Here is a 27,320-nt window from a genome sequence, read left to right as displayed (position 1 = left end):
GTCATTTTATCAAACAAAATAATCAATCTAAAGATTTCACTTTAGGTCCTAGGAGCTTTAATGGACGTTTTTTACAATTTTGTGGCACAATTTAGATTAAACAATTTGTAGATGTAAAAACTACTGTAAAATAGACACGCAAAAATGTGAAAATGCTTTATGTTGTGCCATTGAACGTCATTTAGTCTCAATGAGTGACAAATGAAAAGCTTAAAATATGCAGAAATGACAAGCAAAATATCCCTAAACTGATGTTGTATTTATGCTATGCTGTGATATCACATCAAACTAAAAAGGTGTTAAAATCCAAGAGGTTTTATGAGTAATTTGTACACTTTATAACATACAAATAGAATAAAATATGCAGCTTAAAATAGAAAAGACTGAAGAAATCAGGTATTAATTTTCCTAATTGGCTTTGATAATAAGTGCTCTTTAAATAAAATACTAAAACTGATATATTCCAGTTATTCATATCATTAGTTGATCTTGATTTTTTTGACATAGTAAACCAAAGATATTCGGTTTAGGAAATATTTTTGGGTAAAAATGAGCTATTTCAAGATGCCACCTTTGGAGTCTGGGAACTTATATTGAATATTTTGAATTATTTTCATGTATAATAAATCCAAAAGTAGTGATTTAGCTAATCAGCACTTTAGTCTGAAATTAGGGCTTGACAAAACTTATGATGAACTTTATCTTGGAGAACGACAACCAAAATGTCGTCTGTTTATATTTCAGTTAGTGCTATTCATTGTAATCCAGTACAACAGCTTTGACATAATACTTTCATGAAGCTTCTACATTTTCAGTTTTGTTGTTGTTCTCAGTAGGGTGGTAAATCATGTCTATTATCATGGCCATCGAAGTCATCTTTTATCTGCAATTTTTGAGAAAAAATAACCATTTCCCGGCTTATCATATGCAAATATTGGCTGTTTGTCATAATAAGCTGAGCATATTTGGTTTAGGAAAGTTGTTTGTGCAAAAATCAGCCATTTGAAGCTGCCATCCTTGGAGTTTGGGAACTTTCAGATTATTTTTCATGCATAATTAATCAGAAAGTAGTGATTAAGTTGATGACCTCTTTAGTGGGGCTTGAGGTAACTTGTGATGATGGTTTTTATCGGCTAGACGTCACTGAAAAGAGTTTGTGCATGTTTGTGTTAACGTAGAAAGTGTGGGCGAGGGTGATCTCACTCGCTCTGCTTCTGCTGATAGTTTCTGTTTCTTCAAAGGTCTCGTTTTGCCTTTGCAGAGCCGTAATGACACGGTGCGGCTTTGAAGCCTCCATTCTGGCTCTATTTATAAAACCGCTAGTTGCAGTGGCACTGAGTCACTGTCAGCAAGCGGCAGGGAAATAGACTCACACACACACAGCCATACATCAGAGAGCCGCACGGCATTCTGGGAAGCCGTAACCTCTTCCTAGGAGCGTTGCCGGGGAGATGGCAGGATTCGGGAAGTGGGCCTTTGCCAGTGGTCGAGCCAGGGGCCAGCAGCAGGAGCAGGAGGAGGGTTTCTGGCAACAGCAGCTCAGATGGAAATCACAGCCGTCGTAATGCTGGAAGTTTCTGTGACCAGCACTCAGGTCACTGTCAGTTTAATCTGCTGCAGCTCTGAGGGGAATAAAAGCTGTGAGGAAGAGTTTAGCAGCCAGCAGGAGTTAGTCAGAGTGTTAAACTCTGCTCCACTCTCAGGATCAGGCCGACCGTTTGCTGAGAGGAGTTTCTCAGGAGTCCCAGTGACCGTTTCCTGTCGTAACTGTAGGATGATGAATTAGAAAACAAACTGGACCAGCGTTCCGTGGATGTTTAAGCTGTGATTTAAATGTTTATACTGAAGAAACCAAACTAAAATGTCATCTGTAAATGTTTAAAGATTATTAATCATCCAAGACACAAAAATACACGTATACAAAAAAAAAAAAAAAACGACAGTAAAGCAAAGTGAAAAATGGTGAAAATAAAAAAATATGGCAGCCAAGGCAGCAAGAAAAACATACAGTGGTGTTCAAAAGTTTGGGGTCACCCAGGCAATTTCATGTTTTGCATGAAAACTCCCACTTTTATCCATGTGCTAACATAACTGTACAAGGGTTTTCTAATCATCAATGAGCCTTTCAACACCATTAACTAACACAATGTAGCATTAGAACACAGGAGTGATGGTTGCTGGAAATGTTCCTCTGTACCTCTATGGAGATATTCCATTAAAAATCAGCTGTTTCCAACTAGAACAATCATTTACCACATTAACAATGTCTACACTGGATTTATGAGTCATTTAATGTTATCTTCTTTGGGAAAAAATGCTTTTCTTTTAAAAATAAGGACATTTCAACAACAGAACATCTGGATTGTTTTTTTATTTTTTTTATCTTCTCTAATTCAAATTCCACTGAAGCTGTTGGTTTTATATGATGGAATGCCATGATATGAACTGCTTCCAATAATGCTTAGAAAGACATTAAATTATACACAAAATATGTCATATTCTGAACAATTTTTAACTGCGTTCATGTCAAATCATTTAAAAACACCATCAAACTGCTTTTTCTTATCAAGTATCTGAGTGCAGCTCATTGTTGAAACAAATGTGACTCTTCTGTGTCTGGTTCAGTGCTGAAGAAGCTCCATGTTGATCCACCATCAGTGAAGAAAACACTCTAATTATCTGACTTAACAATAAATCAGTCGAGTTGTAGTGAAATAGTGATAAACATGAACAACACAATTATGGAGTGACTTTGAAAAGTATTCAGACTGTTCAAACATTTTGGTTTTTTTGCTGAATGAATACAAGTTTTCTCCATCAGTCTGTCATCAACAACCCAAAATGACAAAGAAAAAAACATCTTTATAGAGATTTCTGTAAATTTATTAAACATCAAAATTGAAATATCTCAAAATCACTTTTTACAAAAACATCATTAAAGTAAATCTTACTTTTTATGACATTTATTCAACAAGTATTAAATTCTCGTTAATACAGCAAGATGTTAAAAACAGTGTTACTAAAGAGTACTTTTATTTTCAATACACATTTTTAAAAAACTTTTTACAATATAGTATATCTTACTATTGACAATATTTCAATGTCATGCTTAAAACACGATCATATTAAACAGTTCAACAGTTTTTAAAGTGTATCTTTGTTACAATAAACACAGTTTTTCTATTTTTACGATGTTTATTTTTTAAGATTACATGTACTAATAATTATGAATAACATCAAAAATGTTAAAAGCACATTTAAATTTTATTTACAATAAACATGAACAGTTTTAAATATAGTTTAACAATAAACAAAGGAAATATTACATTTTACAATGTTTATCTTACAGGTTCTTGTGTTAGAATAAACAATAACAGTTTTTAAGTTTTTATATTAAACTAAGTAAGTTATTGCTGTCAGAGTTTTTTCTTTTACATGTTAATCAAACTAGCAAATCTAACTTTTCTAAATCTAACTCGACGTTGCTGTTGGAGGCAGGGGCGTCTGAAGTGGAGTGCTGACCTGGGAAACAGAAAAACAGGACACAAAAATCAACCTTTGACTCGCTCCTGGCTGCTGAACTGTTGAATTATCAGTGCTTCCTTAACAGATATGGAACCATAAATAAATGTACTGTAGGTGTGGAACAGTTCCAAGCTCTATCAGTTCACATCAACATACAGAAAGTTTACGTTAACTCATCATCACCACTTTATGTCCCTGTTGGTGCTTTTGTCGTCTTTGTGAGGACTCACTTAGTCAGCTGACTGAAAACGCTCCTCTGCTCTCCAGTTGGTTCCTGGTCTCCATCCTGGTCTGGTCAGTCCGGTCCTCTCTGCCCACCATCCAGGAGTTCCCTGAACAGAACTCCTGGATGATGGATGATGAAACAAAACATAAAGTTCTACAGTCAGTAAAATGCTTCAATGATAAATGATCATAAACAGATATTAAATCCTGAGTAACTGATTAAGTTGAAGTAATAACTTACCTTAATCTGATGAAGGAAGAAACAGTGTTAGTACCATGGATAATACTGAAAGATTAAAAAATGTGCAATTGGAATTTTACTTACCTGTGATAGAAAGAAGAAGAAACACACCTGTATTTGTCAGGTTCTCATACCTACCTTTCCTCCCACATTATCTGATGACGCTAAGACATGTGAAGGAGGATTTTTACTGTTATTTGCAGGGATCTTGATGTTTTTCGATCCCTGCAGTAAGAAGTGGGAACTTCTCTGATCAGAGCTTCCACTGGTTTCAGGACTAATCGGAGTCGCTGTCATCTGGACTCCAAAAAGGCCTGAACCAGTTTCCACTCATCAGAGAGAAGCTCAGGCGTGATGTGGAGGAACCGGACGCACTGTGGTCTGTGGACGAAGCGGCACCGGATGTAGATGGTCCTGGCTGCTTGTCGTCCTCTTCACTGGTCCGCTGTCTCTTCGTACCTACCTGGGCCTCCACATCGCTCTCCTCCCGGGGCCTCTTTGGGGAGGAGATGATGTGGATGGCAGGGTCCTCGTGTGGGGGAGCAGCGGGACCAGCGATGACTGGAGCACCAGCAGGAGGGGGGAGCCGCTGGACCAGGGGGGAACGTGGTCGGACGTCCTCTTCTTCGCCGTCCTCCAGGTCGTCTTCGTCCTCATCCAGGCTGCCATAGCCGGAGTCTTCGCTGGTGCTCCAGTCGGACCAGTCTTCGTCCTCAGAGTCTTCTTCCTCAGAGTCTTCTTCCTCGAAGTCTTCTTCTTCAAAGTCATCGTCCTCGGGGTCTTCTTCCTCGGGGTCTTCTTCCTCGGGGTCTTCTTCCTCGGGGACTTCTTCTTCGGGGACTTCTTCTTCGGGGACTTCTTCCTCGGGGACTTCTTCCTCGGGGTCTTCTTCTTCGGGGTCTACAGCCTGAACATTGTAGAAGACGGGAGGGTCGTCATCATCAAAGATCCAGATGGTCTCCGGGAAGCCGATGGCGGGGGGATGCTCCACGATGTAGTCCACAGACCCTGAGAGGAAACAAGGTCATCACATGTTAGTACTTCTAACATCGTTAGATATCAGGACTAAATCATCTGCAGTCACAACTGAAGTTAATAACAGTTCACTATAACCATCCAACAACTGTGTCAAAGCCACAAACACAAAATCAGTGATTCTACAGTCTGTTCTTTCATGTGAGACTTTATGAAAACATTTACTCTACTTTGGTCATTTGGAAAAACTTAAGTCTTGACAATTCAGATGATGAGTGTGTTCACATTCATAGTGATTTATTAATTAGAAATTTATAAATGATGTACTGTAATGCAACACAACACAATGCAGCACAACACAGGACAGCATCACACTACACAGGATTACACAACAAAACACAACTGAGAACCACACAACCCACCATCGTACAGTGTACCACAAAACAACGTAATACAACACAACATCGCACAACACAGCAAAATACAATTCAGAGCAATACAACAAAACACAGGATAACACAAATATACACAATCTAATTTAATACTACACAGCACAATATAACACAACAAAAGACAGTACTTTACCTCTCTAATCATTAATGTTACAACCAAAACATAGCAACAGGCAACAATGAAGTCACATTTTATGACTAATTATTATGACTGTAGCTGGTTCAGTTCATCATCATACATTTATGAAATCCTGAATAAACTGAATGTTTTCCACTAAGTGAACTTTTCTCCTCAAACACAGCAGCGTCTTTTCTCCTGGACTGTTTAAAGTGTCTTCACTCAGATAAGCAGCATGTTAACTGCACCTGTATTAGTCTGTGTGCATCAGATAATTTGTCATATCAGCAGTAGAAACCAAAGTAAATCACTTTGTCATTTCTTAACTGTCATGCGGACGGATTTCAACCAGCCTCAAAACTACAACAGCAAACTACAAGTCCTGAAATCTGCTAATGGCTCCTCTGCGCGCTTTAACACACGACTCTTCCTACTTTTCTTTGAATTCTGATTGACCGAATAAACCAACCAGCAACAGAGATCCTTTACAAATAAAACAACATAAGCAAAAAAGTACAAAACTAGCAGATTAGAACATAATTCCATCAATAAAAAGCTACATTATTAATAATCTATTAATAATAATAATCTTACCAGTAGCGTCACGGTGCACATTTCTAAGTGAACCCAAACTTTTAAACGGTAGTGTACAAGAATGGTGGAATACTGTTACATTCAAAACCTATGATAATGCTGAAAATAACAACAGATGTCTGTAAAATAATGATATATTTAGCTAATTTAAAAACAGTTCAACTGTCTCATTTCAAGATGACAGAAAAAATGAATCACGTTTTGTAAAGATACAGATTTTTTGCATTGTGTGCAGTTTTGGCCTGATATTTTCTTACAGTAAATGCATAAATTATTGAATTTTTAAGCGTGGTTTCACTAAATATTTACTGTAATTTGCCAAATCAGATAAATTTTGCAAACTAGCAGTTTTGAAACTTTTTTACTATGTTTTATTCCCTAATAGACATACTTTTTCTTTCAAATACAGATGTAAATGTCAATTAATGATATATAAAAATTTTAATTGTAATAAAAAATAATTTCACTTTATAGTCAAACACTGTAAAAGAAAAAAATCACAATCTTTAAAAATACAATTATTTTGATGTGAAGATTAAGTACCATGCTGGCCTCTTATTTTTTGTTGTTGTTTTTAAATGTATTTATTTATTTTTGCAGTTCACATATAATTAGATTTTTCTGCGATTTTACCAGATTTTTTGGTCTAATTTAACACAACAGTGAAAATCTGTGTAAAAAGGAGTTTAAAGAATTTTTAAAGTTTTTAGATAATTAGAAATAGTGTTTTTTTATGGGCAAATGTTGTCAAAGAGCAAATTACTATTTTTTTAAAATATAGATTTTTAAAAAAATGCTTTTTCTCTCCAATTTTACTAGATATTATTATTACGTTTGTTACAGTGCACCTAATGTTGTACAATGAGAACTAGACTCACAGACCACTTTATTAGGAACATCTGCATAATCTAGTGTCATCCAGTAGAACAGCTCTGACATAAATTCTACTTTTGTAAAGCTTCTACATTTTCAGTTTTTGTTGACATTGTAAGAAAGATGGTAATTATACTTTATGTTTATTATTGAAGTGGGATCGGTGTACTGGACTGCACTGCGTTGAGAAACATTCCTATAAGACACACAGTGCTGTTCTAATGTTGTAAATATTTGTGTTTTTTGTCTCGTTCATCCCAACCTTTGACCTTTTTTATGGAGTGATTTTGACACGTCACAGCAGGAAGAACTCGGGTGTAAATAAGAAGATTAATGAAGGCTCACTTCCATTCAGCTGCTCCAGTTTTCCCTCTTTGTTCACGTTTTTAGGAGCCTTTGTACTTTGCTGTGACAAGTTAAGTGTTGTGGTAAGAAGAACTCGCTGACCTTAAGTTACATGTGAATCTGGTGTCTGAGCCTCTCGAATGATGGACTTTTTCTCTCCTGAGAGGGAAAGTTTGGTTTCTTTGAAGTGGGGTTACATGAGGTACTAGAGTCAGAGTATTTCTCGCAGTAGTTGGCGGTCAGCAGTTTGAAGGAGGATCTGCACGGAAGCTAAGCAGTGAACTGCAGTAGACCAGCTCAGCAATAAATGTATTTTAGCCACATAAAAAGGCCCAGCTAAAAACGTCTGCTTTACTTTAAGAGTACACTATATTCAGATAATTTTCATCATTTCACTTTCACTCTCTGGCCGCGGATAGAAGTTCTTATATCACTGTAAACTCTCCTGACAGCCACCAGATGATGATTTAAGAAAGAGGAAAAATCTGTAAAATATAGTAAATTGTTCAATGAATGCGTTAAAAATGGTGCTTCTTGTGTGATCTTGTAGCATCTTCAGACAGCAGACTGAAACCTAAGAAGCACTTCATTTTCTCAGAGCCGTGCTGAGGTCGGTCGTATTGATTTATTGATCCGTTGATGGACAGATCAGAGTTTCAGGTCCTCAGAGACACATCAAACACACACATTTACTTCTGCTATATGTGTGTGCTGCTTTCCTCCTTAACGCCTGTGAAACTTAATTTATTTTAGAGTGACGGGCCAAAGTTAGAGATGGACGGATGAGCAACAGATAGAGAGAAGCAAAGACGAGAAAACAAAGACGGAGGAAGAGACTCTCCATCTTCCCGACATATTGACTCGTCTTTAAAAATAGAAACTCTAGACAAGCTTTGAAATCTCATCTCGCTGCTCTTTTCTTTCTTTGTCTCAGCTCAGGCTGCTGAACAGACTCATAGGAAATTTCCTCCATCGCAGAATATTATCAATAAATCAGACTGGGGGCGATGAAATCAGCCTCTATTTCAGACTTTCTTTTGTACAATATTGTAGTTTTATCAGTGTGAAATGTGTTTTTGGCATTTCATGTCATAAGAAATGTCTTTTTTGAGGTAGATTTTTGGCAAAACAAGTCAACAAAATAAGAAGTAATGCAATAAAATGGAGCACATATCTATTAAAACGGTATCAGTAGGAGTTTAAGGACTCTTTTAATAATGCTAAGTGCACAGAGCAGTTGGCACGCAGTTTTATTTTGCATCCTGATCGATCGAAGCTAAGCAGTTGGAAATTGTATGTATTTAATCAGGCACTAAATTAAAAAGCCTCTTTTTCAAGAGGCCAGGAAAGAAAGTACCCTGTCACAGAGTTACAAGAAAGATATAAATGGAGCATTACGTTACAACAAGCTAAACCCAGCCCAGGAATAGAAGTCACACTTTGCAGTTACACATCTTTTGATCAGTCATATTACTGGTAAGAACAATCAAGCCAAAACAGAAAATACCACATCAAAAATCTGTCTTTTTACAAATAGTATGTCATTCTTCTGTGTTTGACTGTAAAGATAATTGCCGTTATTTGAAAAAAAATGTGTAAGACTGAAAAACTGGATAAAATATTATTAACCATTACTTTACACATTTTTGCTGTTTTGTAAAAATGCAGATAATATCTTGTAAAATTAAGAATAAAATAATATTAATATACACATTGACTAATTAAAAAAAGGCCAAAACTGTTAATAATCACAAATCAAAAATCAATATTTTTACAAATAGTAATTAATTGATCACCATAAAATGACACTGTTTGACGGTATTTAAATCAATTAAAAATATCAAGTCTACATACATTTTCTGTTATTTCCAGCATTTTTCTTTCCGTTTTTCAAGTTTACAGTATTCCGCTGTTTTAATTTCTTTTCTTTTGCACCCTTTCTGCCAGATTTTCACTTTTTATTTATTTTTTTATGGGATGGTTATTACAGTGCACATTGACTGAGGTTTTTTTAATCTGCTCCTTTCAGGGTGAAGTCCATTTGCATCTTAAAGTTCCTTCATGCATCGTCTGTCCTGTAAACTCGCCTCAGTAATCTTCAGCATCATGTGCTTTTTTACTTCTTTCATGTTCTCCTCAGAGCTGCTGTTTCCTCCTTCAGTCAGCCGTCACTGTTGGTCTTCAGCCTCCTGAACTCTGTAACTATCGTCTAGACGTGATGACTACTTTAATCGAGTTCTACTTCCTGCTTCTCTTTATGGCTGAATTATTGTTGAAACTTTGCATCATTCATGACTCCTGCGTGATCACATCGTACAACACCAATGAATTATACAGCGTCTCCACTTGGTCTGCAGCTACAACTCCTCTGTTCCCTTCTTTTCTGACCTCCTTTCCATTCCTCCCCCACATCCCTCTCTCCTCCTCCCTGCAGACTGAAGTACGATGGAGTCTTCAGATGATGATACTCTGAGCGAGCGCTCCTGCGTCAGCGAACCGTCCTTTCGCAGCGAGCGGTCGGGGGGTTCGTTGTCGCCTTGTCCGTCTGGTCCGGTCGGGCCGCCGGGCGACACTCTGCCCTGGAACCTGTCCAAACACGAGAGGAGGAAGAGGAAGAGCCAGGACTCGGTGCTGGACCCGGCCGAGAGGGCGGTGGTTCGAGTCGCAGGTGAGGAAAACTTTCTCTGTTTATAAATGCTGTCAGTGAACCTTTGAGCAAGGCACTGACTCTGGAACTGTTGTGTTTAGCTGCTTGGTGGCAATAACTACAAGGTTGTGACTATTCTGGGAAGCTTCCAGGTGATTTGTGTTAAAATTTGAGTGCCGAAGAAGCAGGTTTTTGTTTATAGGCACAGTCTTGGAACTTTTCGATCACTCCTTGTATTCAGTAACAGATTTTTTTGGCCACAATGCTTTCCATATTTACATAACTGGACTTTCAGGGAGTTTTACAAGTGTTGCAGGAGCACTGGAAACAGAGTATCGCTGCACAAGGAGACAACCTTAATGGAGATGGCAGTTTTTGATTTTTATAGGCACAGTCTTGGAACTTTTCAATAGATTTGTCTCCCTGTGACTTATTTCTTTTTCTGGTGCTTTCCATACTGACATAACAGGACTTCCAGGGAATGTTGCAGGAGCACTGGGAGCAGAGTATTGCTGCACATGGAGACAACCTTCGCAGCGATGGTGGCCAAACTTAAATCAATTGCAGTTTTTGATTTTTATAACCGTAATATTGGAACTTTTCAATCACTACTCTTATTTCCTAAATCTAAAACAATGATTTGTAGACATTTACAGTTACAGTGAAGCCTGAGACCATGTAAATTGGCGTTTTCCTGAAGTTTCTATTGTGATTTCTTTACTTTCTATTGTCTCAGAACTATTGTGTTCAGCTGCTTGGCAACAATAACTAGAAGGCTGTGATTGTTCTTGGAAGCTTCTAAGTGATTTTGTGCTAGAGTTTGAGTGTGAAAAAGCCAGTTTTTGCTTATAAGCACAGTCTTGGAACTTTTCGATCACTCCTTGTATTTAGTAACACAGATTTTTGCTCACAAAGTCACAATAGATTTGTCTCCCTGTGACTTATATCTTTTCCTGGTGCTTTCCATATTTACCTAACGGGACTTCCAGGGAGTTTTACAAGTGTTGCAGCAGCACTGGAAACACAGTATTGCTGCACAATCAGACAACCTTCATGGGAATGGCAGTTTTTGATTTTTGTGGACGTAGTCATGGAACTTTTGGATTACTCGTATTTAGTACTTTAAAGGACTATTTTGTAGACAGCTACAGCACAGACTGAGACCATGTACTACTGCTATAATCTCAGAACGCAATAATAGAATTGTTGTGTTCAGCTGTTTGGCAACAAAAACTAGACAATTGTGATCATTCTTGGAAGTTACTAGATGATTGTGCGTTAAAGTTTGAGTGCAGAGAAGTAGGTTTTTACTTATAGCTACAGTCTTGGAACTTTTTGATCACTCCTTGTATTTAGTAACACAGATTTTTTGGCCACAATGCTTTCCATATTTACATAACAGGACTTTCAGGAAGTTTTACAAATGTTGCAGGAGCACTGGGAGCAGAGTATTGCTGCACAAGAAGAGAACTTTAACAGGGATGGTAGCCAAACTTAAAGAGTTGCACTTTTTGATTTTTATAGATACACACTTGGAACTTTTCGATCACTACTCGTATTTAGTAACTCTCAAGCCGTGTTTTGTAGACAGTTACAACTACAGAAAAGACTGAGACTGCATAAATTGGCATTTTCCTGAAGTTTCCATCATGATTTTGTTTTCTTCTATTGTCTCAGCCTTAACAGAACTATTGTGTTGAGCTGCTTGGTGACAAAAAGTAGAAAATTATGATCGTTGTTTGAAGTTTCCAGGTGATTGTGTGTGGAAGTTTGAGTACATAAAAGCATGTTTTTGCTGTAAGAGTGAGAAAGCAACCTAGAAACCATAAACTGTATATAAATGGTGGACATAGTGAACATCATGTCATCTGTTGGTTTGTAGGCCAGTGTTTTAAAGCCTTGATTTTGACAAGAAAATAGCAACTACTCAATCACAAGGTAGCTTTGTCCACAAAGGTGCCCTCCTTTATTGTCTATATTACTATAAATGGGACCATAGTTTACCAAATTAGCGTTATGTTGTGTTGAAGAAGACTTGAAACTACCGATTGAGATCATAAACTCAGCAGGAAAATGTTTACTGAGGTAGAAAATCAAGTGAGAAGTTGGATCATTTTCTCATTGACCTCTATACAATCAGACTTTGTTTTGGACTTGCCCCCTGCTGGCTGTTAGAAATAATGCAGATTCAAAGCAGTTCAGCGTTGGCTTTGCTTTCCAATTCTGGAGAATACATACATTTTTTACATAAAATTTATGCAGGAGCCAAACAAAATTGCAATTGCTTGGTTTAAAATCCAACCTTTTACATTGTCAACATGTCCATTGTTGGAAAACACATTATGAGCAAAATAAGTAGTCAACACCATGGCTGAGCATTTCCACCTTAAAACTAATGAAAAAAAACGTGGATTCTGATGGATGGTTTCATATATAACAAACCAAAGGAACAAATCCTGTAAGCATGCAGGGTGGAACTTTCTTCTATTTTTCTTTAAAATCAGCTTCTGATTTCAACAGGCATGACTGATTTACCTGCTATTTGGCAGTGTCGAGTAGTTTTACAGTGTTTGAGCAGAGTTGTAGGTGAGCTGGTGTGCTTGAGTTGCAGCAACCGATGGAAGGGTGGGTGAAGATCTGTATATTCTAGAAGAAGCAACACTGTAGAGTTGTATCCAATCAAATTTTAGGGTTTGAAGGGATCATTTTCATGGATAAATTTCTGAATAATTCTGAAGCTATAGTACATGGAGATGAATTTACTTCATAGTACATTCTTTAAACCTCTTAGATAGATTAAAAACAGAATTTCAACCCTCTTCTTCACTTTTTATCCAACACACATACAAAACATAGAAGTCGAGCAGCAGAGATGTATCTACATTTGCTACATGCTCATATAATGTATTTTGTGCGTGAACGGTGCAAAAACTCACATTAGACTTGTTTTCCTGAAAAGACAGATCATGTCTGGCCCTGACACTGTTTGTCTTTTCGGTCATTAGGCGTCTTGGAAACAGGCTTATTCTTGTTGTGAATGATCTTACTTCCGCCTTCCACTCCATTCTCATTTGTGTGGTGACATTTTCTCTAATCACAGGGCTTCCTTCTGGCTGTCATTAAAGACCTACATACTTGGAAAAAAGCCCAGTTTCCTCCTGAAATGTCACAGAAACAAGATGAAAAATCTGATTATGACACCTTATAATTAAACTCAGTCTAAAAACGTCTACTGTGTGTTATTATAAGTGTTTTCCTGTAACACTTGAAAGTATTATCACTGGTTTTAAGATGTTTTTAATAGTGGTGGTGGTTGGTAAATGTCAAAACAGACTGAAAAATGGATATTCTGGGCGGATGTTTGTTTTATTCAATGCAAGCTTCTGTGCAGAGATTTTAGGTTAAAGTCAGCCTTTAGAAGCCAGCACTGTTGTGGTAACAGTAGATGGAGGAGAAATGTAGATTACTGAGTCCTCTGGAGAAGCCGGGGCTCCCCCGATCACGTAATGAGACACTGGCAGCTCGCTAATAGCTTCACCTCTTTCCACTGCAGCGAATGGTCGACTTCTAGTTTGATAATTGAGGTAAATGATGTAAAAGTGGGCTCAGTGCTGCAGCTCTTATCACCCCTGGCTTCCTCCTCTCACATCATCTAATAATTGCTCTGATTATTTGCCACTGGAGGCTTTTATCACATAAGTGCGTGTCAGTGGATAGACAGCCGGCCTCCGGTTTACTGGGTGTTTTTCTCATTTGTGGCTTGATGGCTTGATGCAATAGTAGAATTAGCATAAGTGTGTTGTAGATAGCCATTTATAAGGAACATTTTAAGGATTTATCTTCTGTAGAATATATGCAAGAGCAAAAATGATTGGAAGATGAAAAGCCAGAACAAAGATTTTATGTTTCCACCCTTCAGTTGAAAAGCTGTGTAAAGAAATGTACCTAAAAACCCAAACTCTCAGTCAGGAGACCACATAACATCGCACTTATCAACATCTGATAAATAAATTAGTTTTTTTTTTAACATGTAGGTCACATTGAGAGGTCCACATCTAAAACTGCTCTATAAGAGCTGGCATTAGATAATGACAGGGAGGCTGAAGAGGGTTTAAATTACAGTTTCTGATTTGTTAAACCTTTATTCTATGTTTGAAAATGCATCAAACATGGCAAAAATAATGAGACAAGCAACAAAAATCAGACAAAAAAAAGACAAAGACAACAAAAAACAAGAGACAATACAACAAAAGAACAAGGAACAATCTAGTGTTTTACTTTATGATCAGAACGACTTATCAGGGTTTAGAAATTATTTTAAATTTATGGTTTTATAAATTTGAAATTTGTAGTTAATGTCTTTTCTGTCATTTTTACATTGAACCCTGTGGCGGGCTGGTTTTGGCCCACGGGCCGCATGTTTGACACCCCCGTTTTAAGATGTATATATTACATGCAACATCATTGATGTCAGCTTAAGTGACTGTGGAAATAATCAGGAAACTGCCAAGTCTTTGTTTCTTGAGACAGAAGTGCTGTTTGTGTCTTGTACTGTAGAAATGATGGCGGCTGAGATGCTGAAGTAGACAAGACAGTAAAAAACCCAGATTACAGATGTGGAAACTGCATGTAGGTCAGGTCAAGTTCGAATCATTACCACAATCAGGGCATCACCGTCAGATCACTGAGTGTTGTGTTGGCATGTCCATGTTAATGCTCCTATAGCCGGCACATGTAAAGAGAAGCTGTGATATTTCCTGCTGTAGAGTCTCTGAGCGTCTGTATCCGTCCTCAAGAGGATCACGTCCAACGATTCTCAGATATCTGGATTTACTATCAGCCACGTTTACAGCCGCTTTAGGAGAAGCTTTCGCTGGATTCGCGTCTTTCCTGAGTCTGTCTGAGAATGTTTTCTGGGAAGATTTAGTTTCAGCAGAGCTGCTGTTACTGGATTTTGATTAGGTTTTAATTTCATTACATTAAATTCAATTTCAGAGCAGAATTCCAGTGTGAATAAGTGTTTAGTTGTTTATGCATCAGCAGCAAGAAAATGTGTTTCTGTTTGTCTGTAATGAGTTTATCTCTGCAAACAAGCCAGATGTTCCACAGAAAGTGATATGAAATGATCAAAATTAGGCGTTCTCTCAACATGTGTGCCTTATTTTGCTAATTAAAAATGAAATTACTTTGTTTTAGAGTTTCTATGTGTGTTGGGGGAATAGTTATTGGGATGACTGAGAGTGCGTGTGAATTTTTAAGTGTGTATCTGTTGAAATGTGTGTGTAAAATAGAGTTTGCCACATGCACGAATATCTACAGATGCACTACGAAACAGGGATAATAATAGATTTAAGGGGAGATTAAAAAAAAGGCAGCTTGTGCTTTGAAACAAAATCTGTGCAAGTATTTTATGAAGCGAAAGGAACAGCTGCAGAGAAAAACATACAAACTGAAAAATAGAGAAGTAACAATAAATAAAACAAATATAAATCAATGTGCTCAACTTTTTATGTTACTGTTAAATTGGTACATTAACTAGTGATATTTAAACCTCTGAACACCAAAATCCTTTCAAAATGTTAGAAAGTCATGTTATATTTTTTAAAAACTGAAAAAATAACACCATTTATCAGAGCAACGAACTGTGAAATCACAAATAATCATCTGTGGTGAGCCACGTCATCAGAAAAATGAATTACATCTAAGCATAAACTTGTGATATTTCATCAAAATCGGTTTATTCAATGCGCCACAATTAAAAATGTGCAGAAAATAAGCCATTTGCTCCTACCAAATTCTCTAAAAAAAAAAAATATTGTGCTCTCTGGCTAAACCATAAAGCTATAAGTGACTCAGCTGCAGCCGACACTCACATGACAAAAATCCAGGCAGTTTTTGGTTGAAATGCAGGCAGTGTTTTCATAAAACTGAAAGACATAAATAGTAAAATATCCATAGTATGTAGAGTCATCATTTCTTTTTTCTAGTAACAGCCGAAAAACTTAGTACATATCGATTCCATTTTTTTCTAATCTTTTTTGTAAAATCAATAATCAAAGAAATTCAACTTTCAATTTTCTTTTTTATGATTTATGACATTTTTCTGTGTTATTCTGCACAACAGTAGTTTTCTGACTTCTCTTTGCTTTTATTCATGGTTGTTCTGTTTCCATAGAGGTTCAGGACTTTATATTGCCCACAGCGAAAAGATAAAATAAACCTCTAAATTTGTTAATTTTCTTCCAGAATCCTCATCATTTTTTGTATTGTAGCCTTTGAAGCTTATAATAGTGATCGACAACTCAGTAATAAATAAATGCTGTGAAACTGGCACTGCTTGAAAGCACAAGTCCCTCTTCTTTTTGTTGCCATGCAGGTTCTGCTTAATTTAAACCGCTTTTTCTCACCAAACTCTTGTTAAAACTGTAAGTACAACCAGATCTGAGCGGAGATGTGGAATCATTTCTTATCCTGGAGCCACTTTTATGTCCTTTTCTTTGGAGTCTCATCACCAAACTATTCAACATTTGCCGCACAATTAACATCACAATCCTGACTATAGTCAAGGTTTGTAGCAGACAAGATGACGGACACATGAAAACACATTCAGGTTTTGTTGAATTGTCTGTACATGTTTTATATTTTTGGGGTGAATCCATCTGTTGTGGCTGCTGGCGGACATTAAAACTCGTCAGTGACCTCGACTGATGTGTTTTAATGAATAATCTGTGAGGCGTTGTGCTTTTTTAATATTCTTTTGGATGAACATGTGGAGTGTCGTGGACAGCTTAGCGGTTAGTGTGTGAGGGTGTGTGTGCAGAAAGAGAAAGACGTTTAAGCATCATTATCTGCAGTTATTAAAGCAGCAGTTAGACTGGGAGGTTTCCTGGCTGCACCTTCAGGCTGAGTGACTCCTGTTTGAGATCATTCAATTCTGACGGCGGCAGGTAGAGGCTGAGTTGATGCTGGCGCCGCTGCAAACCACCGAGGGGTTTAAATAGAAGGTATCACTGCCAACAGTCTGCTGGAACCTCCTCACCTGCCTCTAGAACAGTTAGAGGATTTGTAGCGCAGATTCTGTTGAATCTACCGTGAAATGAGGAAACTGCAACAAATAGCAGCTTTTCCTACAAACTCCTCTCATGTTTCAACACTTTGTTCCCCCAATATGTTTGTCTTTAGCCCTGAGAGAGTTAAAGGAGGAGGCAGATCAAAGCTACATTTTCCATGGATAAATGAATCCATCTGGGAGGCAAAAATCAGCACTTTTGATGCTACGATTCCCAAACAACTGCCGTTTACTGCTGGATGAATCTGCAAATAGCTTCATTTAGGACCAAGCACAGTGTGATCACATTAAAAATCTAAATATAAAGTTTTTAGTTCAAACTCCCACATAATGTCTAATTTGGAAAAATACATTTATAAGCAATGATTTGGGGGAGTTAAAGGTAAAATTTGTTAAGGTTTGTTCTTGAAATAGGTAGAAATGACTTTGAGTTACTACTCGGCGGAGTTATGTGAAGATCGGTATTGGTTTGCTGTCAGCAACATTACTCAAAAACAGACTAATGGATTTGGATGAAATTTTCAGGGAAGGTCAGAAATGACACAGAGACCAAGTGATTAGATTTTCACAGTGATGCGGCTTATAGTCTGGATCCACGGATTTGTTAAAGATTTCTGTATCATTGTGAGATAGCAGCACGGCGTCACTGTAACCATGACAACAAGTAAACACTACATCAGCTGATTGTGATCCTGCTACAAATCCACCGCTGAGGACTTGTCGGGACTTTTCTGTCGGAAATGATCCAAGAAACAACTGATTAAATTGTGGGGGTGTTTCTGAGTGTTTGTAGTAAAACCAGATTTAAAATTAAGCAGAACTCTGTAGCACAATTAAAAACTAATCTTTTTAGTAAATCTAAGGTTTCTTTTGCTGTGAATCAAAATTTTATAGAGTTTGGAGATGCTTGCTGCCCAAATTTAAAACATATAAATCAATAAATAATAAAGTTGGGAGTCTATGAAAGCAAATGGACCAAAACTATTGGCTGACTGAAGCAGGTATATGTCAGTTTAAAAAAAAATGTTCATGTAGTTTTCTGAATGCAGATGCATTTATAGTGAAACTAAGAGTGGTCTGCACCTGTAAATTTAAATGAACACAATCAGTGTTTTTCACTTTGGGGTTTTTTATCTCTTGTATCTCTTCCAACATATTAATTGTTTTTTTCTCATTTCTTTGGGTTCGTTCTGACCATTAGAACAGGACTCTCTCAGCACCAGTGATGATGTTGAACGCTCCCTGTGAGCGCTGAGCCTTGCAGTTTCAACTCCAACATTTCAGGAAGCGTCCAGCATCTCCCCGCCTCGTTCAGCGCTCAGTCAGCCGTGAAGCCTTTTGTGATGATATTACATTTTACATAATATGCACTATGTGTTTACACTGACCTCGATTTCCATTCAGGCAGCGGCAGGAATGTGAAAAATGAATACATTAAACGGCTCGTGTCAAAAGGCCACATAATTTACAGTTACATTACAATAACCTGAATAAGTAAAGAGCACAGAGAGAAACTGAAACTGGGCCAGAAGTTTTCTTTTCTGCCTGGAATTCTTATTTTAGTGAGAAAAAAAAGTGATGAAAGCGAAGGGAAAAGTTGGAATGGTGAAGTAAGAGCAGACAGAAGTTGGAAGGAGAGACGAGGAAACACTGAGAGTCTTTGTGAACAGATGAGTTTTGAGTTGAGGATAAAGAGACGCTGCTGTCCTGACTGTTATTCAGACGCTCTGGGCTGAATGTCAATGAAACCCTCCAACAGCTGCAGGGTGTTCTGTGAACTCCATTTCTGTATTTACCCACCGAATTACAATCCACATTAGAAGCGAACCAAAAAAAGAATATAGTACCGACCAATGTAGGGCAGTTTTACTAATAAATACAACTTAAATTGAATAAATGTAAATGTAATGTAAATAATGTAAAAATTACACATTTCCAAGTTATATTTTGTAAACAAGTAAAAAATGCAATATAACAAATATACAGAGACAAAAATGTAAAAAAAGTCATGTTAAAAAATATTAATTAAAATTATACAATGTACAAAAATGTGCAAAAATGCATAAATATGCGAAAAAATATAAAGCCAAAGTTATATGCTAAAAGGTAAATAATATGTAATGCAAAAATATATAATCTGCAAAAATTTATAGAAGTAATAAAAAATCTATAATGTAAATAAAATTGTGCAAAAATGAGAAAAATATAAATGTGCAATAAATATGAAAACTTTTTTTAAAAAGTAAGAAAAAAATTTAGAATTTTAGACTGCACAAACAGCAATGTACAAAATATACAGCATCCAAAAACTATAAAAAGTTTATGTAAAATTTTATTATTATTATTATTATTATTATTATTATTATTATTATTATTATTATTATTATTTATTATTATTATTATTATTATTATTATTATTATTATTATTATTATTATTATTATTATTATTTAACCTTTACCTAGTTTTACCTTTTAGTTGAGCAAAAACAGTAAATATTAAACATGTTTTGGTCTTTGGACATATATCTGAGATTGTCTCTATACACACACTGTGTATTTTTTATTATTTTATTTATTTGCAGATGCAGAAACTGAGACGCTGGAATTACTAAAACAGAATATTTTAATCATCGCTTACACAACAAAATGAGAGAGAAGCTGCTGACACAGATTCCAGCGTGTGATTCATCGTGCGTTTGTGATTCTACAGCGGCGATAATTTATTCACGTGAACATCAGGACCCCAGACGTCGGTGCCTGCATGTAACCGAGGCGTCCGTCGCTCCGCCTGCTGCTTCTGCTTCCACTTTTCTTTTTCTCTGCAGGCGGCTGAACGGAAGCCTCGGCTCGGGGCCGCGCAGGCTGTTCCCCTGTTGCCATGGCGACGTGTTCTCCTCCGTTTCCATGGTTATAAAAGGCGAGGAGAAAGCAATGGCAGCGGGGGTGACACTGGACATAAAAGAGGGGGGCAAAGCTAACAGTGGAAGAGAGAGAGTGTCAGAATTTTAATTTGGAGCGAGAGAAAAGAGGAGGAGGTCTGTGAAGGAGAGCAGAGGAGTGAATGATCGAGTCGGTCCAGAAAGTAATGAAGAGAAGAAAGAAAGGGAGTCGAGGAAGGAGACAAGAGGGAGGTGGCGATGCAAGGAAGAGAAGGAGGGCAAGGTTCAAAGAGGAGCAGAAAGAGAGGATGACTTTTAAATACATACGAGGGTGAGGGAAGGTCATAAGACAGAAAGATCGACAAAAAGAAGGATTAGAGGAGCTGAAAACTGGAGAAAGAGTGGAGAATATAAATGAAAGGGAAATAAAAGAGAGAAACGCTGCAGCTGAGGTTGAAGAAGAAAGAGACTGGCAGAGAAGCAGAAAAAACAACAGGACAAATCTGGTTTAAAGAAAGGCTTAGAAAGCTCAGTATCATGGAGAGAGAGGGAAGAATTTAGACTGAAATGTAGAAAAAGAATAAAAGGCAGAGAAAAAGAAGCATTTAGAGACAACAGAAAGACAGAGAGAGAGAGAGATAGTAGAAAAATATGAAGTTAGAACGAACCAAGAAAGATATTAAAGCCTTTTAGTTGAACCTGTATGTGAAGCTAAGACGTCCATCAGTGTTTACAGTGTGTAGAAACGTACATGTATTTTAAAAAGAGCTGCAGCAGAGACCAATGAATTTAGATTTTTACATTTCCTGTAAAGCAATTCGATGAAAAATGACACCAGAAGCTGAATTATCTGCTTATTAACTCATCGTCAAATTGGACTTTCACAGTTTATGTGATTCCTCAAAGCAGCAGCCGACACAGTAAACTGAACAGTTTCTCTACTTTCAATGAGTTTAATGTCTCTGATTAACCTGCAACAAGATTAGTTTTAATGAAAGTTTAGCCAAACTTTGTTAAAAATTAGTAAATACAGAGTTAAATTTGAGCAGGACTCTCAGTCTCATCCGAAATTAGATTGAATTTATTCAGTATGGAGATGCTTGCTTACCTGAAACTACAATAAATGAATAAATGAGTGTACAAAAGAATTTAAAACCTCCATCTGTATTTAAAGCCATAAATGTGGAACTAACATGACGTATTTTTTTCCTAAACTAAAGCAGCAGAAACCAACAAATTCAGAATTTTAGCCGCTACTGTGGCTCCAGTAAAACTAGAATCTGGATCTAAACCAGATTTAAAAAGAGAAAATCCAGATTTTCTAATCTATGTAAAGCGTAAACCAATATTTAATGGAGTTCATTCAATGTGGAGATGTTTGTTTACCCAAAATTAAAATAAACAAATAAAGAATACATGTCTGTACAAAAGAATTTACAGCCTCCAACTGTGTTGCTCTTACAAGAGGCATTTTTTAAAAAACCAAAAGCAGCAGAAACCAAGAAATTCAGATTTTTAGCCGCTACTTTGGTTCCAGTAAAACTAGAATCTGGATCGAAACCAGGTTTAAAATGAGTAAATCCAGATTTAAATTTAAGCAGAACTCTGTTACACAGTTAAAAACTAATGTACATTTTGTCAACTTAAGCTTAAACCAAAATTTAATTGTGTTTGTTCAATGTGGAGATGCTTATTTACCCAAATTAAAAAATTAACAGTCAAAACTGAAGCAACAGATTCAAGTGAAATCAGATTTTTATCCGCTGCTTATATAATAAAACTAATTTCCCATAATGCAACTAGACAGTGTGTCTTAGCTGGACTTTCAGTACTTTTTCTTTCAAATTCTATGCCACTATTTTCTTATTTTTTTTTAGCTCAGGGTTTATATTCACATTTTGAAGTCTTCTCAGAGTTCATGAACATCCTGTATACCCACAGAAGATGTTCACTGATCAGCCAAAACATTAAAACCACCTGCGTTGTGTTGTGAAGGTCTCCCTCATCGTGACACCAAAACGTGTTCAGACTGGTGGAACATGTAGAAATAGCATTGTCATTGATGTGAGAACTCCAGATTTCCCAGCAGAATTTTGGTTTATTGTGTTTTTTACTTCATCTGTCATGAGTTTTAACATTGCGGCTGATTAGTTCATTCAACGATACAAGAAAAATCAGCAGAATGCCCCTTTAATATGTGAAACTGCACCAATTTCATTATCATTTCAGCATTTCTGGATTTCACATTTGCAATAGTGGAAAGTACATTTGCTCAAATCTCTATTAAAGTACAATTTTAAGGGACTAAGATTACTTAGATTACTGAAACAAATTACTTAAACTGGCAAATCGATTGTCAAAAATCATTTACTAGACAATTGATCGTTGCAGAACAATCGATTATTCAACACAAATTGTCTTGCAATACTATAAAAGCAGTGATGGAACGCTACTCAAATACAGAGTACAAGGGGTCCTCGGTTTACGACGTCCTCAACCTACGGCGTTTCGTCTGTACATCAGAACTGGTTACATGGAACTAGTTGGCGAGTGGAGCGGATGAATACATCGTCACGCGGTGCTCTATGACGGCTTTGTTTCCATTCTCTGGTTGTACCCCAGCTTGGATTGTGCTACATTCACTAACTTTTTGCCCTTCATTATGGCTCCTAAGCGTAAGTCAGACTTTTCTGATGGCAGCGCTTTGAAGAAAAGGAAAGCCATCTCCATGGAAGTGAAATTAGACAGAATAAAACACTCAAGTTGTAAAAACAGTGCAACACATTCTGTTATCTTCTTGTAAAATGATTCATACATGCATGAAAGTCGTTGGTATTCATGACTTTTCCCAAGATCTGATCGATATTGTGATGCATGTAACGGCTTTGTTTACATTTTCGCCGGAGTTACTTACGACGAAAATTGACTTCCGTTGATCAGTAGGAACAGAACTCCAACGTAAGTCGAGGACCCCCTGTATTTATTATCATTTTATGCTACTTTATACTTCCACTCCCACACATTTCAAAGAGAAGTACTGCACTTTCTACTTTATCTGACAGCTTTAGTTATTTAGAATATGAAGATTTCACACAATAAATTACAAAACAAGCTTTAAATTATAGATTAAACTTGTGATTTCCAACCTTTTTGGCTTTTTCCTAACATCAATGTGCAATATGACTCACTTTTCAGTTGTTCACAGCTTCATTAAATAGTGATTTTTCTCTCTAAGCTCCTTACTAATACTATTAAATGATCAAATGATCCAATATCTGAGCAAAAATCAAAAATCTGAGAAAAACTGACAACAGATTTATGTATTAGAACTCTGTTTTTCTTCTTTTGTCACTTTTATCTTCTGTCTCTGAATGAAAAATTGGATAAAAAGTCGCTCAAACTGCAGCAGCTCCGACAGTAAACTGCTGCTGACACACTGATGCTTCACTATTAATAATATAATGATGGAACATATAATAATAAATCAGTCAGAGGGGCCAAAACAGGACTTTTACTTTAATATTTTAACTGCATTTTGCTGCTCAAACTGAAATCGGTTCAGTTAAATAGTTTTTCATGCAGGACTTGTATATGTAATTGCTTACATGAAGGATCTAAATACTTCTTCCACCGCTGATAATTAGATTTATTCTAAGTAATCACATGCTGGAGTGGCTGTTTATAAATGTAATACATGTGAGAGAAGCTGAAGGAGACGTTTGAGTTGGATCAAAGATAAAATCCACACGCTAGATGCAGTAAAACAATTTATAAACTCTCCTTTGATTTGTGCTGATTCGCTGAATTCCAGAGGTTCTTTTGATTAACATTTATGATTGTTTTTACTCAGATATTATTCCGTTTTAACCACAACTAACTGCTTTGGTTTCATAAACTGTGATCGAGTTTGCGGTTATTGTATTTTAAAGTCAGAACTGCAGAGGAAAGATCAGACTGTGCAAAGAGCTTTAACTGAAGTACCACACTAATCCAAGTCACACTCAGACTCACAATAGATCTGATTCAATCTCCGCCGCTCGCCCACCCGTTTAGGAGCTTTATTCGGCCGTAATTCAAACAAAAATGCAGCCGTGGATAATCAGATCACAGAGTTTGATGCTATCTGCCGTTTCCTGGATGTTTTTGTAAACGAGCGGCAGACATCCAGGGAAGTGACGTGGTGAAATGTCTGTGGAAGTTTGCTGTTTTGCAGCTGAGGTCAGAAGGCGTGGCGGCGTCTGCAGCTGAGGTGTCGGTCGAGCTGCTGCCCAGTCGAGGACTTTATGTGCTTTTTGGCTCGCAGAACGCATTCATTGTGCAGCTGGACTCTGCATGCGGTGCAGACACACAACGACACAAACATGCAGGGAAACAGGAAGAGCACAGTAATGCACGCGTTCACACACATTTACTGCTTTTTGTCGTGTCCATGTTTACATGCACACACTAGTAATACACTGCAGGAGGTGATTAAAAGCTAAAACATTCAAATGGAAGAACTCGAAGGAAGAAAGTTTGAGTTTTCTGTAGTTTCTGTTGTTCACCACTAGACAGGGACGTAAAGTTTTAATACAGGAACCACCTGCTGTGCTTCTCATTAACCTTCTGAACTCATGAATTTGCTCCTGTTGCATTTTTCCTCATTGTGGGCTCATTTTTCACTACAACATAAAATCCTGTACCTCTATTGAAACAGAGCAACCATGTTTAGATGTAGAAAGAACTCAGAAATGTCTTTTGTAAAGGATAACAAAGCTATAAGTGTACTGTATATAAACATATATTCACAGTACATAAATCTGTGTATTAATCTAATTTACATATCTTTACATTCTTTAAATTTACATCCAGAAAGGGAGAAAATTCTCTTTGTAAACCACAGTTTTCACATCTTGTCCAAAAAATGACATTTTCTAATCTCAAGTGAACTGAGCAGGTCATTTTGGGATGTTAGAACTATTTCTTGGCATGTTTTCCTTTTGTTGACCTGATGTTAAAAATGAGCGAAGAACTACCTTGTAGCGGCACATTCAATTTGACTTTCATGACCGTAAAATCATGAAAAAATAAAACTGAATGTTACATTTTTTTGATTACCCAATGAAAAAAACACTTTGATCAACCTCTACTGCAGTTTTCTCACATGTTTCCAACGCTCAAAAAATGCTATCTCTCCATACTATAAATATTTTACTACTTACACTACTGTTCAAAAGTTTGGGGTGACCCAGGCAATTTCATGTTTTCCATGAAAACTCACACTTTTATTCATGTGCTAACATAACTGCACAAGGGTTTTCTAATCATCAATGAGCCTTTCAACACCATTAGCTAACACAATGTAGCATTAGAACACAGGAGTGATGGTTGCTGGAAATGTTCCTCTGTACCTCTATGGAGATATTCCATTAAAAATCAAACATTTACCACATTATCAATGTCTAGACTGGATTTCTGATTCATTTAATTTTATCTTCATTGAAAACACTGCTTTTCTCTCAAAAATAAGTATATTTCTAAGTGACCCCAAACAGTAGTGTAACTGTGTTTTCATTCTACTCTGCAACTCCAGAAAGGTGTTTCACCATGCTGAATGTATCTTCCAATTACTTGCTCCTCTGTTTACTGCTTCTTACCCCTTACTGCTTTCATTTTGTTGCTCAAATATGTTTTGCTTTGCTCTCTAATTTATTATACTTTAATTACACACACTCTGCTCTGTGTAAACACTGCCTGCAGTTCAGCCAAAAAGTCCCTGAATTCTTGTCATGTGACTGTTGGTCACAGATGAGTTAGTTGTAGCTTTTCACTTTTGTTGAGGAACGGATTTTTTTTTTTTTTTTTTTTTTTTTTACAGAATGTAGTCAAAGCAAATGGTTTATTTTTGACATTTAAAAAATTAGAGACATGTAGAATAAAGAGATTTTGTTAAATATGATTTTAAGCTTAGGCTTGGTTCCCAGTTGAAGGAAGGTCACAGATGTGTAGTTCAGGGACTGTCAGAAAGTTGTAAATCTGATAGTTCTTTCTGTTTTTCCAGTTTCTAGCTCTGTTACATGGTGTAGTTTTGGTGAATTCTTTAAAGTCAACATACCTCCAGAGAGTTAAATGTGATATTTAGTGAAACTGCTTTGTCTGTAGTCTTGTTTTTCCAGAGTAAAACATGTTTTCCTCGGTCTGGTTCACGCTGTCCAGAACACTGGTGATGAACTGTTACTGGGACCTTGAGCCCGACCAGGGTCACAGCAGCTGCTATCTGGGAGTTGATGTGTTTGGATATCGTACATCTGCTGGCCTGTGTTTCTTGCATTTTGAACATTTTGGATTCCCTTTCTCGAGCTGCCGTTAGAAACACAGAGTGAATTTTATCCTCGGTGTGTTTGCTTGTGTTTCCAGTGCAGTGTTTTTAATGTGATGAGGAAGGGTGACGCAACACCAACAGAAAATAATGAAAGACAGGATGAGCAGTTACTTCTAATCATTCAGGCTTCATTAGAAACAATAACAGTGCAACTGTTGTCAACAAATGAAGCCATTTTTTTAAACAACTGGAGGTGTCTTAAGTCAAACCATTAGAGCTTTTGTAATAAAACTTTAACTAAATTATTGCCTGTTGCTGCAAAAAAAGGTCTGCAAATTAAAGGTTTTCTCATTTTCATAGAAGATAATAAACATTAGATCATATTTCCCTTTAACCTCAGGCGTCTCTGTTCTGTTTCATCCAGCAGAGTCGTATTTCTAGCTGTTCACGGCCACGTTTATTTATGATGTGTTCAGATTAAAGGTTAAGAGGAGGGAATCGGGAGTGAGATGCTCGACTGTCTGCTCGGTCCTTGAACCAGTGACATGATAAACACATTACATGCTGTTCATGCTGGTTTAATTGCCAACACTGTCCTTCATCTTCCTCCTTAATGTTTTATCGTGGAGGAGATTCTGCCATGTGTGTCTGTGGATGCTGGAAAAGCTAATGTCAGATACACTACCATTCAAAAGTTTGGGGTCACTTATGGTGCTTTTCCACAAGCACCTCATCGGCTCAGCTCTACTCGGTTTGTGAGGTTTTCTATTAGGATGTAATACCTGATACCAGGTAGTATTTTAGTACCTACTCGACTGGGGTTCCAAGTGAGCTGAGAGAGCCGATAATGTGACGTCTACAGAGTGCAGGCCACTGATTGAACAAGGACTGGCGACACATGACAGCGACTCCTTTACGAAAACCAAACTCGCCATTTTTTAAGAAAAACTGGCAACAGCAACGGTGCGCATTGCTCTTCACGGAACATGGCAAAATTTGAATATGGCCATAGACCGAGCGGCAGGTATACCATCGCCTTGATGTCCTCCATTGTTGTGTTGCGTTTGTGTCGCATA

The 27,320-nt window shown here is 37.1% G+C and overlaps 1 protein-coding gene across 9 annotated transcripts in view; it reads left to right on the top strand.

Annotated features, from left to right (window-relative positions):
* Positions 1-27,320, top strand: part of macf1a (microtubule actin crosslinking factor 1a) — a 335,093-nt gene that overhangs the window by 7,213 nt on the left and 300,560 nt on the right. For all 9 annotated transcript variants that reach the window (XM_055017589.1, XM_035945394.2, XM_055017581.1 and 6 more), the window contains exon 2: positions 9,783-10,016. In XM_055017589.1, the coding sequence (XP_054873564.1) occupies positions 9,794-10,016 (223 nt within the window). In that variant the 5' untranslated portion in view covers positions 9,783-9,793. The remainder of the gene's footprint in view (positions 1-9,782; positions 10,017-27,320) is intronic.

This window comes from Amphiprion ocellaris, chromosome 15 (genome assembly GCF_022539595.1).
Source record: "Amphiprion ocellaris isolate individual 3 ecotype Okinawa chromosome 15, ASM2253959v1, whole genome shotgun sequence".
In the NCBI taxonomy this organism is placed as follows: Eukaryota; Metazoa; Chordata; class Actinopteri; family Pomacentridae; genus Amphiprion; species Amphiprion ocellaris.
Note: the sequence above shows the minus strand (reverse complement) of the source record. Positions and strands in the feature narration are given on the sequence as shown.